At 43.5% G+C, this 16479-nt stretch overlaps 1 protein-coding gene across 5 annotated transcripts; it reads left to right on the top strand.

The window, feature by feature from the left end:
• Positions 1-664: 664 nt before the first annotated feature.
• trim46b (tripartite motif containing 46b) lies at positions 665-15472 on the top strand. Of its 5 annotated transcripts, none has more exons than XM_070985464.1 (12): positions 665-1099; positions 3879-4140; positions 4448-4637; positions 5144-5342; positions 6832-6978; positions 7327-7422; positions 8196-8449; positions 9279-9400; positions 9636-9974; positions 11552-11781; positions 13230-13297; positions 14034-15472. In XM_070985464.1, the coding sequence occupies exons 1-12, from the start codon at positions 1040-1042 to the stop codon at positions 14473-14475; spliced, it is 2409 nt and encodes an 802-aa protein (XP_070841565.1). In that variant the 5' UTR covers positions 665-1039; the 3' UTR covers positions 14476-15472. The 5 variants fall into 5 exon arrangements, with proteins under 5 accessions (XP_070841565.1, XP_070841567.1, XP_070841569.1 ...); XM_070985466.1 differs by having other exon boundaries at positions 665-1087; XM_070985468.1 differs by having other exon boundaries at positions 666-684.
• The last annotated feature ends 1007 nt before the right edge of the window (positions 15473-16479 follow it).

A 16479-nucleotide genomic window follows, 5' to 3' on the forward strand; every position in this document is an offset into this window, starting at 1 on the left:
TTAATGAGTGTAATACCATGTCAGCTAACAGGAGCAGGCTGTCTCAATAGACCAACACCTTACAGGTTTCTCCCAGGATCAGCGTTTAGGTCTCATTCTGCACAATATGTTTGTCAGCGTAACATAAATACAAATTATATAAATGGAATTTCTATAGGACACAGGGCAATATTGGCAATATTGTTCCCTGCTCCACTACATTTATTTAACAACTTTAGTTACAATTTATACTGCATAGTAAGATTTTACCATGTCATCCTTTTATAGGATACAATGCAGTGTTATAGATTAAACTGCATGCCAGTTCAACAACATTAAAATGTCATTTTATCAACAGCAGTAATCACAGAAATATGATAATGCATAGTGCTCTCAATAGAGCCCTCCTGCATAATAAAGAAGTAGACTGTGCATGGGTTATCCAAAGCATAGAGCAACACACGAGCCAGATATGATTTCCACTTTCGCCTGGACATTTGCAAACCATTACAGCAACACAGGGCTGCCATAGGCATATACATGAGGAGGTAAACGGTCGAGGATGTTCGTCGATAGACCTGCATCACCCAGGATCCCATGATCTGAGATCCTCATCCGTTTTATAACAGAGGATTCAGACCGCTTCCCCCTCCTATGACATCAAGCTTTCACCCTGCTGTGTGCCACATCATTTGAAGGCATCCGGTGAGGGGATGGGGAAGGGTGGGGGGCGGCATGTCTGGGTGAGGAATAAAAGCCACAGGCATCTGTTCGTGAGGATATACACCGACGTTAAGGACAAAATTTAGAAATCGGTGTCTTCATTCTTTTATGGTTACTGGGAGGGTGCTACTGAGCCCGTCAGCCTTTTGGTTTTGCGTGCTGTTCAGATCGAGTTTCCTTTGAAAAAAAAAAAAAAAATCATTTTAAAAAACCCCGCAGAATTTGACTTATCTAGATGATTGCACATATTTGAGTTTTTAATATGTACCATATGGCGTTTGGTCCAGAGACATCGCGATTTATATCCAGATGATGAAAACATGCCTATTTTCTTAAAATGGCTGAGATGGATGTAAAAACAGCCACGTCAACGATGGAAGCATTGGTTCGTATCAGTGTGAGTATATGTCTGTGTTTGTGTTGTCGGTGGATGGACATGAAATATGGTATATTTTGTTTTGTTTTTATAAGGACTACAGACTGTACTCTATTTTTTAAAGAGGACAACCGAATGAACGGATTGGATGGCACGTCCCATTTCCGTAAAACGCGCCTTCATTTTTTGCACCCCGTTTAAAGGCCGTTGAAATAAAATTAAAGAAACAGTCTATAGACGACAGAATATGAGCCACTCTCACATATTTTCTTTGGAAAATCAAAAGCCTAAGGTTCGTTATGTTACCTTGGTGCTAATGAAGGTTCTGAAATGCCTCGATGCACCAGATTCAAGCTATATTAATATGCTCGTTCTTTGATCATATATCAGGGATGTTGCAAACATTATCAAATGACAGAACAGTCCAGGTGCAGACCGATAGGACACGTTTCTTTTTTGGGCTCACGGGATTTCTCCAGTCGTTTCCATGGAGACGGGATGCAGGACTTTCGGCTGCTGCTGCTGCTGCTGCTGCTGCTGAGGCAAGGGATGAAGAAGCGCGTGTGGGTGCTGCTGGTAGCATCGGCCGCTATGGGGTTAAAACATATGAGTAATTTGCAGGGAAGCTTACAATAGAGGAGAGGTCTGGAGGTCTCGTGCACGTACCACATCCTTTCATGCAGTCGAAGCAGCCACCATAATCCTTTCCTCAAGCCCCGATCTTACCGGCGCGGGGTGCTCATTGCTCGCGATGCAATGCCCCAAACCCCTCCCCTCTTTTCAAGAGACAGCGCTGCCTTGATGCTGGAAATATACACGTAGTCTACTGCCATGGCGCCTAGATTCCAGGTGAAGGTAAGGATGCGCTGTCGCAGCGCCTGATTTGCGCCTTCACCACGCCGGGCTCAGCATTAGCAGTGCGCACTGTTCATTTGAGGTGGATACAACAGGCCCACAGTCTTCCGTGGTGTAGGTTCATGGCCGGCTGGATTCGCAAAAGCCTGAAATTGCAATAGGCTAAACTGCGAGAGGAGGAGAGAAAGGCAGGCCGGGGTTGACATTGGAGAATGACACAGAGAGACTGAGGTGGACTGAAGGAGAAAGTAGGTTATTTTGATTAATCCAATTATTCCAATGTAACGCTTCAATATGGGTCTCGTGTTTTTTTCGCAGCAGCCTAATTCTGGCCCTTATGGGGCACGTGTCTGCAGCTGCATTGTTTTATGTGATGTGTAGAAATGCTGCGTTCATCAGTCAACGTAACTGTGTTTGTGTGTGAGGTGTGTCTTCCAGCTGTATGGTACTGTGTGAGTTGTTCAATCAAGTAGACATGCAGCAATTTATATACACTATCCCCACTGATTCTGCATCCACATGTGTCTAAACCCAGTGATTGTAACAGTGGTGTCTGGTGCGCTGTGATGAGCTGTCCCAATGCTGCATCACATCAAATCGTGGTGACAAAATCCCCAAACCCCCTATGCAGCACAATCAGTCAGTTATTCTTGTCCTGGTTTTGAAGTTAACTCAGAGTGTCAGTGATGTAGATGTGCTGCAGCTGGCCCTGCAACAGTTTGGGCTGCAGGTTTGAGGTTGTGTGTCAAGGACATCCATGAAGCAAACCAAAGCAGGCCATCCTGACTCGCAGCATGGCTGAAAATATAATACACTCCCCCAGTGCTGCACTAACAAATACTGACTCAACACAAAAACTGATCATCACACATCCCAGTGTAGAGCAGTGGATAAAGGAACAAGACCCTGTGACCATACTTTACGAGGCAGGGCCGTAGCTGTGAAGTCACAGGTTCCTGCAACAGCCAGTGTGCCCTTTCCTGTCAAATCCATGTCCTTGAGCAGGACTGTGACACACCAACTGCTCCAGAGGTGCAGCTTTTTCACCCTTCCACCCCAGCTCTGACCACTGTGGTTATGTAGACTGAACATAGCAGCGAGGTATACTTGCGCTCCCTTAGATGGAGAATACAAAGGAACTGGTCCAGTAATCTGTATATTGTGTTGAAAAAATGATTAAATGACCTGAAAAGTCCATTTTCACTCTATATGTGTAATACACTGTGTCTTTGTGCTACTATGTCCTGTTGTGCCATGGCTCACTATGTACTCTGCAGTATGTGTGTTAATGATGATGAGTAAAGAATACTGTGTCAAAAATCAGAAAAACACTGGACCATGTCATTGTGCAACAAAAGCATACTGGCAAAAGAGCACATCTTGTAACTCTAATGTAACGGTTGCACATGTACAGCAGTTGAATAATTAATGCCTGCTTTTTATCCATATTTAACAAGAGTGATGGCCTATGTCACCAGTCTTTGACAACCCTTCTCATTGCCCCCTCTCTCTCTCTGAGTTCAGTCTCTTTATGATCTATGAAGCTATGCCTCCTCGGTGGCAAGTAGGGCTGGGTAGCCTCAATGCTCTGTAGCTGCAGACTGAAAGGGCTTTGAGTGCCTGGTCAGACTGCAAATATTACACTATTAAGTTGTTGCATAGCTGTTTGTGAAGCTTTGCTAAATGAAAAAAAGGGTTTTCTGTAAAACATGTTTCATAGTAAGGTCCTAAAAAGTATTGTTTCAGTATCAGAACATTTCGAATGGTTCCCAGAATCACCTTCAGGGATTAAAGGCTATTTTTGCACATTTGTTTCTCTCAATATGTTACAACAACAACACATTCTGGTTGGGAATTTGCTGAATACTCAGCTCCGTTTTCTGCAAGGAAGGTCAAGTAATGTTGAGCAATAGATCACAAGCCCTGCCTTCTTTTCCTCTGACAGTCTAACATGAAGAGTCTGGAGCGTGAGCTGCATTGTCCTGTGTGTAAGGACATAGTCAAACAGCCCGTGGTCCTGCCATGCCAGCACAGCGTCTGCCTCATGTGTGCCTCGGAGGTCTTGGTCGCAAGCGGCTACCCCCTTCCAGAGCTTCCCCCAGAGCCAAACTCCCCAGCCTCCACACCCAACACCCGCTCACCCCGCCAGGCCCGCAGGCCTACACCTAAAGCTGAGCAGCGACCTATTGACCGCGTGCTGCGTGCAGGTTTGAGTTCCCCTTCACATTGATTTAATCTGTTCAGGGGGGCGAGATGGGGAATAGCTAAATATGTCTTGTGTGGATTAAACATTCTACTTTAAAGATTATATGTTTTTTTTTTTGGCTTGAGTGCATTGCATTTTGACACACGGCGAAAAGGGGACAGAAACCATGTGATTACATTGTAGTTAAACTCTTCTCTTGATTTCACTGAGATCATGCTCAACATGTAAGATTTATGTTGGGAAAAGAGATCATCTCCTGTCATTTTCTGTCTCCCACTGCTCATAACTGGCCTTTCTTCTTCTTTGAGGTCCCCACCCGCCTTCGCCATCCATGCCCCGGTCTCCGGGATATGGGACGTATCCGGGGCGACGCCGTAAAGAGGGCCCGCCGCTGGTCATGATGTTCCCCTGTGTCCCCTGTGGCCGAGATGTGGAGTTGGGAGAGAAGGGCCTTACTGACTGTCTGCGCAACCTCACCTTGGAGCGTATAGTTGAGAGGTAGGTATCACACACACACATGCACACACCAAAAACAGTGAGAAAATGCAAAGATATACACACAGTGATACTGTCTGATACTGTCCATCAGTGCTTCTGATATTTGGGGACAAATGCACATGAATAGATGTCTTGAGCCTGACAAAACAACAGAAGGTGTGGGAACATGTCCAGCGCTGATTGTAATTCCTCAGCAGCAGCTGAGCTGTTGGACAATCCTGCAGAGCGTGCACTGCAACACACTGTAGCAGCCATGGCTGACTGCGTGCTTCCATAGCAGCTTTGTGGTCACTTTATCAGCTATCCAATACTGTTTGTCTCATTCTCTCACAATGTTTAACAACCTTTCATTCGGTTTAGTGAAAATTTCGCTCCATATTTGTTTTCTTTTGACTTTTTTATTTGTTATTTGCTTGCTGGCAAATCCCTCTTGATAAAAGGTTATAGGCTAAAGCAGTCTTCCTCTTCTGCCTTCCCTTGCTGCCCTCCCTTCACACCCCCACCAGGTACAGACACACAGTGAGTCTGGGCAGTGTGGCTGTGATGTGCCAGTTCTGTAAGCCTCCACAAGCTCTGGAGGCCACAAAGGGCTGTGCCGACTGCAGAGCCAATTTCTGTAATGAGTGTTTCAAGCTGTATCACCCGTGGGGGACGCCACGGGCACAGCATGAACATATCCAGCCTACACTCAACTTCAGACCAAAGGTAAGACATTGGGACACTTACTTTTGATGCATGTATTTAATGATTTTCATACCACCTTTCAAAAAATAGAGTAAAATATACTGTATCTACAGTTAAATGAAACCCTGCACCCTTTATAATGAATGTGCACATCACAATGGTTTAAATCCTCAAGTAATGCTTTACAACTCAGTCATAATCCAGTCATAAAACAATGTTGGGGTTTCTAGGTTGTGAAAAAATCTCTTTGATTGGGGTTGTGATCCTTACTGTGTGTTAAAAATGCAATTGCAAATGTAAAACTTTCTGCAGTTATAAAGGGTATTAAGTTATTAATAAGGGTATTTACATTAGTAATATTAGATAAAAGAGATCCATCCATCCATCCATTTTCTATGCCGCTTATCCCTTTCGGGGTCGCGGGGGGCCGGAGCCTATCTCGGCTGTCAACGGGCGAGAGGCGGGGCACACCCTGGACCGGTCGCCAGCCGATCACAGGATAAAAGAGATATTTAGAATATTATTATGAACAGCTGTGGCTCAGGAGGAAGAGTGGGTTGTCCACTGATCACAGGTTTGGTGGTTTGAGCCACACTTCCTTCTGTCCACATGCCAAAATGTCCCTGGGCGACACACTGAACCCCAAATTGCTCCCGACGGTCCAGCCAGCACCCTGCATGGTCACTCACTATCATTTGTGTGTATGTGAAGGAGCTACAAAAACAATAAAGTGCATTTATCATTTATCTGAAGCAAGCGTCAACCCGAAGGAGGATGATTTTTCACAATCTGGCAACCCAAAAGCATCGTAATAGCACGCTGATAAAATCCGGATTTATAATTGTTTAATGCATATTATGGATGGAGGAGAGCGTAGATGATGAAGGATGATACATTAGGATGAGGATCAAGGGATGAAGAAATGGAGGGATGAGGATCTAGGGATGAAGGGATGAGGGGTGAAGGAAAGGCGGGATGAGGATTGAGGGGTGAAGGGATGAGTACCGGGGGATAAGGGGTGAAGGATGAAGGGATGAGAAGCAAGGGATAAAGGAGTGAGGAATGGAGGGATGATGGACTAGGGGATGAAGGGTGAGGGATGAGAGGAACTTCATATAACTGATCAATGAAGCTTCATAAATTAGTTAATTAATTGATTAATTACAACTTATTGTGGGATCAATCCTTGCATGTAAAACTGTAACAGCGTTCGCAGATTTTATTTTTGTGTGAGCACACAAGTGTGATATTTTCAGATGAGCTTTGGGCGATGTTCAAGATTTAATTTCTGATCATGCAGCCACAGCGATGAAGCAACAAACAGGGACAAAAACACTGTGTGCTGTTGTGTTCTGACTGCTGTTGAATAGAACGTTTCCTTCCTCTCCCTAAACAGAAGAAGGCCCTGTGGCGCTGTGACGTTTCATACACACATGCTGCTCTTTCTCTCCCCTGAGATAAGTTGTCCTTCAGATAGATCAGTGAGTTTCCACTCTGCTCCCGTCCTTAGGTTCTGACGTGTCCGGAGCACGACCAGGAGAAACTTCAGTTCTACTGCAGGTCCTGTCAGCGGCTGCTCTGCCCTCTCTGCAAACTGCGCCGCGTCCACACTGGACACAAAATCCTGCCAGTGGCCCATGCGTACCAAGCCCTGAAGGTACGACTCTGGACTGGGTTTCTCTAAATGTCCTGCAAAATGAAAGGTTTAATATGTAGGATAGTTCAGAAAAACACACCTTCCAGTATGTTTTTAGGCAAAATCTTGGTTTTATGCCCACTATTCATACATTACTGTGTTTAAATAGTTTCAATGATACTTTTATCCAAGTAAAGGAAGATATCTCAGTATCTCAGGAAGTGGATTATATTTGCTCCACAGTCTGCATGTCTGTATTTTCCTCTCTACCTTTAAAATTTAGTTATTGAGTGACTGAAATTTGATACAGAGTTAATGTGAGGCTGTGTGTTTGCTTGTGTGTCGTGTTTTCGCTGTTTATTATTATAGGAGAAGATTACGAAGGAGATGAACTACATTCTGTCCAACCAGGACACAGTTCTGGGTCAGATTACCCAGCTGGAGAGTTCCATCACTCAGACTGAGGTGATTAATACTTTGGACTGGCAAAGTGTCGCTGAACATGGAATTAACACCAGTCAGCAGCAAAATACCATAAAAATGGTGTTTTTTTGGCTGCTTCACTGACAGACAGCCAGCCAGCTTGTGTTTACTCACACTCATTTACCATTGCTAAGCAGTACATAAATGATTAATAAACAAGTTATAACACAATATAATGTAGTTGTAAGCAGATATAAGGACATTTTTTTTAAGTCTTTATCATTCTATTTATCAACAGTTGGGCTCTGAAGCATCCATAACTGGTGAAAAAACAGTTCAGTAATGAGTCACAGCAGTGTGTAGTGGCATTTCTTGAAATCCAAATGCATAAACAAATAAAGCAGTCCAACAACTTTAGCATCCGACTTGCTGTGCACACGGTGCTGTTTGCACTGTAACTAGGTGTGGTCGCGATTAACAAGTCCTGCTATGTAGCAGATAATTGCTTGTTGTAGGTGTGTTCATGATGGTTGAACACACCTCACATTTTTTAAGATTTAGTCCATGCAGCCAAGGAAATGTGTAGAAAACAGCGAGAGTGCAGAGAGAGTGCACAGCAGTGATCTGTCCACTGTAACATTCCTGTTAGGAATCTGAGGCCATCATTATTTGATTTGTTTATGTGTACTTTGAGCACTTTGCATACTGTGCTTTCTATAAAAGACCATATGAATGAATCTGACATAAAGGTCTTATCAACTGGCATTGGCTGGGCGTCTCCAAGCGCTTAAACTTATTGGTGCGCTCCTCACCAGGTAAACAGCGTGGCTGCCAGAGAACAGCTGGCTCAGAGCATCAGGGATCTGACGGCCGCTCTGGCCGAGCGCCACTCCTCGCTCACCCAGGCCCTGGAGGCGGCGCGGCAGAAGAGGGGCGAGGCGTTGGCTGCTCAGGTGGCGGAGAGACGGGGCTTGATGGAACACGCAGGGCTCATGGCCTTCACCCAGGAGCTGCTGAAAGAAACAGACCAGCCCTGCTTTGTACAGGCTTCACGCCAGACTCATAACAGGTTTTCTGTTTGTTTGTCTCTGGCATTGCTCTCTGTTTTGACAGAACAGATCTTAGATTAGTTCACGCTTTCTTTGTAAGTTTGTTTTCATTTCTTTTCTTTCATTTTTGAAACAGGTTTTGCTCACACCTAGTTTCTGTCCAAAACAAACTCAATTCAGTCAGCTGCTGTTCTGCATTAATCTCTGCATTGTTTATGACAGATAAAAGACCACTAGATGGGACATTATATATGCTATTGTTGGCTACATATTTTTTTTCTTGCAAATTTATTGACTTTTACAAAATCATACACACCAGAAATAATGTTAAACAATAATGATATTCTATATTTTTCCCTTATTAAATTACATAAAAGTGTGTGTTGTGTTCAGCTCTTGCTGTGAGAAGTTTATATTTTAAAAAGTCATCAAAACTTTAAAAATAAAATGTCATTTAGTTTTATTTATAGAAATTAATTAAATACTAAGATGTAGGCCTACTGTATATTTTTAAAAAAGGTGTCCTACGCCTCTTAAAATCAAGAAAGCCTTGCGACCCCTGGTGAAGCTTTGGCAACCCTGAGTGGGGCTCAGGACCCCCAGGTAGGGAACCAGTGATTTAGAGTCAATCCCACAACGCTCTCCTGTTTGCATAAATACTCACTAGTGCACCAAATGTGTGTTAATCCACAGCAGAAAATAGTCCCCAAGATATGAAGACTTTACTACTCTTTGAGTAACATTTGCTAAAAACTACAGTCAGAACTATCATCTGGATGCAAGCATCATGTGAACAATGTTCCTCCTTTATTCCTCTTACACTGCTTTCCCTGTCTTTCACTGCACCAGGCTGAGCAAAGCTATCGAGAATCTCCAGCATTTCACTCTGGATGCTGATCCATCCTTCAGACACTTCCAGCTGGATGTCTCCAAAGAGCTCAAACTCCTGACAGAGTTGAACTTCATCCAGGGTGAGAGGGGGGTGATGAGAGGACAGGGGGAGGAAGGGAAAGAATGAAGATGGAGATAGTGGAAGGGGACCTGTAAAGAAGGAGCAAAAGGGAGGAGGATGGAAAAATTTTGAAGAGCATCTTATCTCACTTATGCTGTCTAATGAAGCAGAGATGCATAGAAGTATAATAAGTGCATGTTATGCAGGTATTGATAGAAGTGTAGATGCTACAACTATGACCATATTTGTCACAGCTCCCCTGGCTCCAGTGATCGATACCCAGCGTACCCTGGCCTACGATCAGCTCTTCCTGTGCTGGAGACTCCCCCAAGACTCGGCACCCGCCTGGAACTTCTCTGTTGAGTATCGCCGTCGGGGTGTAGTACCAGGAGGAGCCTCTAGAGGTGGCATCAGAGGAGGACTGGCCGCCGCCCGCTGGGGCTGGCAGCGATTGGATGAAGTGAGTGGGAGCAGCGCTGTGATCGACAGGTTGGAGATGGACAGCGTGTACGTGCTGCGTGTGAGAGGCTGCAACAAGGCGGGCTACGGGGAGTACAGTGAGGAGGTGTACCTGCACACCCCGCCTGCACCTGGTGAGAGTACACACACAACATTTCAAGTAAACAAATTTTGCCACAGGGGAAAATGCGTCAACTTAATTATACTTTTAGGTATTTACTGCCTCGTGGGAAAACAAACACCTTGGTTAATGATTATGACTCATGCGTGCAATTCATGAAACATTTGCAAAGGAGAAGAAAATTAAAAAATCGGGTAGAGGCAGCACATTGTTGTCTGCATCCTCAGGGTGAGGCATAGATGACATAACAGGTGCCTGGTTAGAGCAGGAAAATTCCTCATTGGACTTCTTTTAATGTCGATATATACCCATATCTCTGGAATCCTAGGAAAAATGAGCAAAAACTATGAAAATGACAGTACACAATAAACTGCATCGTCCTTTAACTTGTTCTGCGCTTAAGAACAGAAGTCAGAGGATCACCCTCCACCTGCATAAAGTGTCTCTTTCATACAATTCCAATTATGCAAGAGTCTTTTTACTATTTTTGCTTAATGACTCAAAGCCACTTAAATCAGAGATAAGTGTGCGACAGCTACAAAAGAAAATCCCATTAGATCCACGCAGCAAGCCACAGCTGCTGTCATCCAGGAGCCATTCATCTCCTCACACCTACTATTATTTATCAGACTCGGTGAAAGCATTAGGATGGTGACCGTGCTGAGCAGTTAATAATTCATTCTTTTTCCTTTCTGCCCATTCCCATCTTCCTTTTCTGATTTTTTTCCAACTCTTCATCCACTTTCAACACATCCCCACTTCCTCCTCTCGTGCATTATCTCCATTTCACAGCTTTGTACTTGTCATCCTGTCCTGCGCTACTTCCACGCTGCCAACCTACATGCCTCCTAGAGAACGTAAGAAGTGCACTCATAGCTGTTGACCACCCCGCTGCACCCCATGCAACATAAATCTCCTCTTCTTTCTCTTTGTGGTCATCCCATGCATCCTCTGCTCTTCCTCGGCCCCCCGCCCTCCCCCATCTAGACACCCACTCACCCCTCTGCCTCTCGCTCTATAATGAGATCTGTCGCAGCGCCGGTGAGGTTTGCAGTTTGTTAAGACGTGGGGCTTAACAACATGGATCGGATTCAGATCCAGGGCTCTTTAATGGTCGAGTTGAGTGATTGGTGAATTACTTGTGTCCCTGTAGGCTGTTTTTCCTTCCTGCTGTTGCGTATGTTCCCTCTGTAAATTGTTCCTCCTTTGGAAAAATCTGCACTCCCCACAGCCAGAGCGTCTTTGTGATACCTGCTGTATTTTACTCCCCGGGTCATCAATTTATGGATCGTTGTCCTTTTCTCTCCCAGTGCTGGTGGGAGGAGGTGCATGCCTGCTCTCTGTTCCTCTCCCTTTAGTCTCTCCTCTCAGTTGCTTTGTATTCTCCTCATTTCTTTTCTCCTTGCTGCTTTCTGACTGTAAATCTGTAACACTTCCCTTCTGTTGCCTCCTAAACTTCTCCTGTCGCTTCTGAAACCCCTATATGTCATTTTTGAATGCACCTGTTTCTTTGTCTTCCCTCTACCCTCACATCTACTTCTCCTCCCTTCCCTTTCCTCTTCTGTGCCTCCTCTCCCCGTCTCCCCCTAGTGCTCAACTTCTACTTGGACTCTCGCTGGGGTCTCCATGCTGACCGGCTAGTGGTCAGTAAAGAGCAGCGCTGTGCTCGCAGCGTCCCCGGTCTCTCTCTGCTGCAGGCCGCTGACCACGCCCTCACTTCCTGTCACCTGACCTCAGACCTCCTGGTTGGGGATGTGGCTATTACACAGGGACGACACTACTGGGCATGCTCAGTGGAGCCTGGGTCTTACCTAGTGAAGGTAACATAAATCTCGTACTTTGTACATATGTTATACCCTGTCAGATTGTCAGATTTTGACATTTAAGCTGATTGAAAGGCTTGGTTTATCTAAAATCTCTTGATAACTATCAATATTTCTGGCTAAATAAGAAACAATCATATTTAAGGTTTTAAACTAAATATCCTTAAGTATCATTTCTTAAGAATTAACTCAGCTGACCGGCTTCATCAGGAGTGTGTGTGTTACGTTTAAGTGGCTGGGCAAAAACCAAGGAAGTGAACCCAATGATGCAGACTTCAACAAAAGGCAGGATGGAAGCAGTTCAGCTCACAGAGACTCAGGGCGTATTCACACCTGCCTTGTTTGGTTCGAGCCAATCCAAAAAAATCATTGGTGCGGACCTTTTGGGCTGGTGTGAACACAAACCATCGAACTCTGGTGCGGACCAAACAGCCGGACCGAGATCCAGCCGGAGAGGTGGTCTCGGTGCGCTCAACATGCAGACATGAAGAGGAGACGAAATGTCTTTTAGAGATTTGGGCAGAGGACAGCATAAAAAGTATGCTGGAAAACACACATAAAAATGCTGATGCATTTAATACATTCAGTACCAGGATGGGGGAGAAGAAGTTCGAGCGCTACCCCGCCCCCGACCGTTTGGTCCAATGATTGAACGAACTTTGCACACATGTGGGTTTGGTGACAAATTCTGGGGAAAATTGCCATGTGAAAAGGAACCGCACCAAAAAAAAAACAAATAATAAAAAACATTGTATTTTGGTCTGAACCAAAGACAGCGGACCAAAGGACTTTCCTGATCTGAATGCGCCCAAAGGGAAACACACCCACTTAAACAGACAGGGGAGGAGAAGTAGGCAGACACAGGTGAACGCAATCATACAATCACAAGGACGGGAAAACACAGGAAGTAAACGACGACACACGAGGGGTGTGGTACTAAACAATGCAGATCATAACAGCGTGATGAAGTTTGAACAGGTTTGTCAGTTTACAGTCAGCTGCCAACACAACACTCCCAACTGTTATAGAACATCACCTTTCTCCAACTGAGCTGCGCCCTCTTCAGATCACTGAGAGCAACACAAATACACAAATCGCATCAAGAAGACGTATACATATATATATACACATACTGTACTTCAGTGTGCTTAACTTAATATCCATATGTGCATCGTAACATTGCAGACTGTAAAATTTGCATTTTTTATTGTTAGTAGTATGAATCATATGACAATAGTGATTACAGATGTGAGGATTATGACCACAATTATTTTTCATTAATTGTTTAGGTAATAATCACCAGAGGAAGAACTATCACCTGTAAAGATGTTTGTTTTTCTGCCTCCCTTGAAATAAATGTACATGAGAAAAAAAGAGCGAGACTTGCTACAAGAGAAATATTTAGTCGGTTGCAAATTCATTTCTTTTCTTTCTTTTATGAACAGGTGGGAGTTGGTCTGGAATCCAAACTGCAGGAGTGGTTTCACCTTCCACAGGACATGGCCAGTCCCCGGTGAGTAGCAGGAAGATGAAAAAGAAATGAACCGACGGCATTAAAAGAAATAGCAGTGTTTCATCAGAAGTGTATGTAAATTTATTCAAACGCTGTACTTTGGTGCAATTTTAAAGTATTTTAATGTCCTTTCTCTATTTCTCCACTACATTTCAGAGGAAAATATTCTACTTTCCATTCCACAGCATTTATCTGGCAGCTGGACTTACTTGTTACTCTTCAATTTAAGGGTTTGCGTTAAAAAAACATTCACATTTCAGGCTTTTAGCAGTGTCACCAAAGAGACATTCCTTCTCTAAAATTTTTAAAATGGTCATTTAAATAACTATTTGAGGCCCAAAGCTCATGTATAGGTAATCAACTCACAACCCACTATACTTACAGTATCTACAGTAGTTAAAAATAGCCCCACCTTGACCAACTGCCACAGGAAAATGGTGCTATTGTAACACACTGATGCACCAGCACTAGGGTCTAATAATGCCTTATATAACAGCATCAATCACAGGGGCTGTTTCTCTGCAGAACAAGCTCTTGTACTTTGATACTTAAAGTAAAAGTACTTCTGTACTTTATTTAAGTAGTACAATAGTAGTGCATTGTTGTATTGGTTCTTTTACTTAAGTAAAGGATGTGAATACTCATTTGCTAGAAATGAGGAAAAGCAAAACAAGGAGAGGACTGATCCAAAATAGTTGTTTAAATGCTCATTTTTCAAACTGCGCTCTCTCTCCAGCTACGACCCAGACAGTGGTCACGACAGCGGGGCCGAGGACGCCCTGGACTCCGCTCCACCATTCTGCTTCCTCACGATGGGCATGGGTAAGATCTACCTGCCCCAGCACAGCTACCATCACCACGGCAATCACGGGAACGGTGTCCGAGAGCCCGTCAGCAACGGCCCCTCCTCGCCCACAGGCCTCACCTACCCGCTGCCGCCCCGGCTCGGTGTGTGCCTTGACTTTGAGAAGGGTCGCGTCACCTTCTACGATGCCCACTCTCTGCGACCTTTGTGGGAAGGTCACGTGGATTGCTCCGGACCCGTGTGCCCGGCTTTCTGTTTCATCGGCGGGGGGGCGCTGCAGCTGCAGGAGCTGGTAGCCAATCGCAATGCAGATCAGACTCCGGTCAGAAGAGTAACGATTCAAACCCGTGTCTCTAATTTGAATAACAACTGATGGCTGATCTGAGGTCGTGTGGTAATTTGGAATGTAACTGGTAATTGTGAAGTATTTACTCAGCTAGAGCAAAAAGGTAGATATCTCAGCGATTTTGTTTTGTATTTAATTTTCTTTGTATAAGGAAATGTTTGTATAGCAACAAATATGCAATGTAATTAAGTTTTTTACATTTTTGTTATATGCAGTTTTGCAAGAATTATTGCTTAAGTAGTGTCTGGTATATCCAGCACTTATATGTAATTATATCTTTGATGCTTGCACTTGTAGCCAGGCTATATTGCATACATTTATAAAGCTAATCTAGATACAGCACCACAAAGTTTGTCCTCCCTGTAGAGATCATTTCATGTCCTTTATGCTAAAAGCTTAAGCTTATGCTTTCAAGATATGAACGTTATGTGAGTAAAAGAAGGAAAAAGGCCTCGACTATTTTATTGCGTCTATAACTGAACTTAACCACACAGATTTCTTTGCTGTTGGTGAAAACTTTCTAGTTGTTCACCCATTATGAGCCCAACCAAAGTTATTGTTTTTCTGGGATGTAAATGTGGTAAATTAGAGGTAGAGAGGAACAATGAGGCAATACTGTAATTAGGCGCTCCAATTATACCTCTGCTGCACAGCTAATCACTAGTTTCCGCAGTTCTGTTTGTGCATTGCTGTTTTGTATTTCAAATACATGAGGGCGATGTCTGTGTGTATGTGTGTGCGTGTGTGACTAAGCGTGCATGTGTGTGTTTACTTCTCTGTGTGCATGGGTATGTGTGTGGTTTGACTGATAACAGCATTGATTCACTGGCTGCCAGTAAAAAGTTGTTTTCTTGCAAACAGTAATTTTGATTTTTTTGAACCTTGCTTGATTGTAAGTTAATGAGCTTCTTATGAAACGAGTAGCAGATTAAATTCATGTAAACTTCACCTGCTGGCAGAATGTTTGCAAAAGAAAATGGATTAAGGAAATAAACACAGAATAAATGCTAATTGTTTAAATTACAAAAAACACCTTCTGTTTCCTTTTCTTGTTGTTTCTGTTGGATTTCTGCTTCATCCGGTCTTTCAAAGGTTAATAATCAGCCACCTCTCTGTGAGGATGAATCATTACCATTGTTTCACCACAAGGGTGCAGCAAGACACAGCGGCGCACAACACAAACGCCTCCTCTGCACACACTGCAGCTACTTCAAGGGTCAGAGTATTTTCATACAGAGAGATGAATAATTGGACACTTTTCATACAAATAGTCCTTTGTTATAGGACACTGGGGTACATACATTTTGAAATACGCTTTTAAAAATTGAAAACTGGAAAAATTGGCACCATTTTCCAAATCACCTCCCAAAGCTACAGATTTGCTTTTATGGATATATCACCTGCCTTTTTTCTTATTATCTTCTCAAGAAAGTTTCTGGCTCTTTTATCTCTAACAATACATGCATTGCTACACTTTGATTGGTCCCTTATAGCCATGATCATAAATTACTAATATAACAGCACACAAACCTTTACACATGTTGGCTGATCGGGACAAGCATCGTAAAGAGAAACTGGACAATTCGTGCCAAGTTTTGAACTCTACAGAATAGCATTTACTGCCAAAAAGGTCTCTTAGATTTATGTATGGGTTTGTATGTATAAGGGGCTGTATAAGAACCAGTAAATCAAACTTTACCATTAAAACACATGCAATAAAAAATTCACATGATAACAGGCATAAGATACTTGCCCCTCAGTCCTACACGGCCTCTAATGTACTGAATATGACGGGAGTTTAGTTTTGTAAAGTGTAAATGACGCCACCTATTGGCAAATCACATTTTTAAAGAGACTTGGCAGACCTGTCAAACCTCCAAATGCTGAATTTTTTGCCCTTTCCTGATGGGAAATAATACAGTTATGGAATTTTACACCTATCAAAAATCATGCCTGACTTTGAGATTCTTGCTCAATGACACACCTCGAGTGAGAATGAGGAACAGTGATGACATCTGCTTTTGATAGAGA

Source organism: Chaetodon trifascialis, chromosome 17, assembly GCF_039877785.1.
Source record: "Chaetodon trifascialis isolate fChaTrf1 chromosome 17, fChaTrf1.hap1, whole genome shotgun sequence".
Classification (NCBI taxonomy): domain Eukaryota; kingdom Metazoa; phylum Chordata; class Actinopteri; order Chaetodontiformes; family Chaetodontidae; genus Chaetodon; species Chaetodon trifascialis.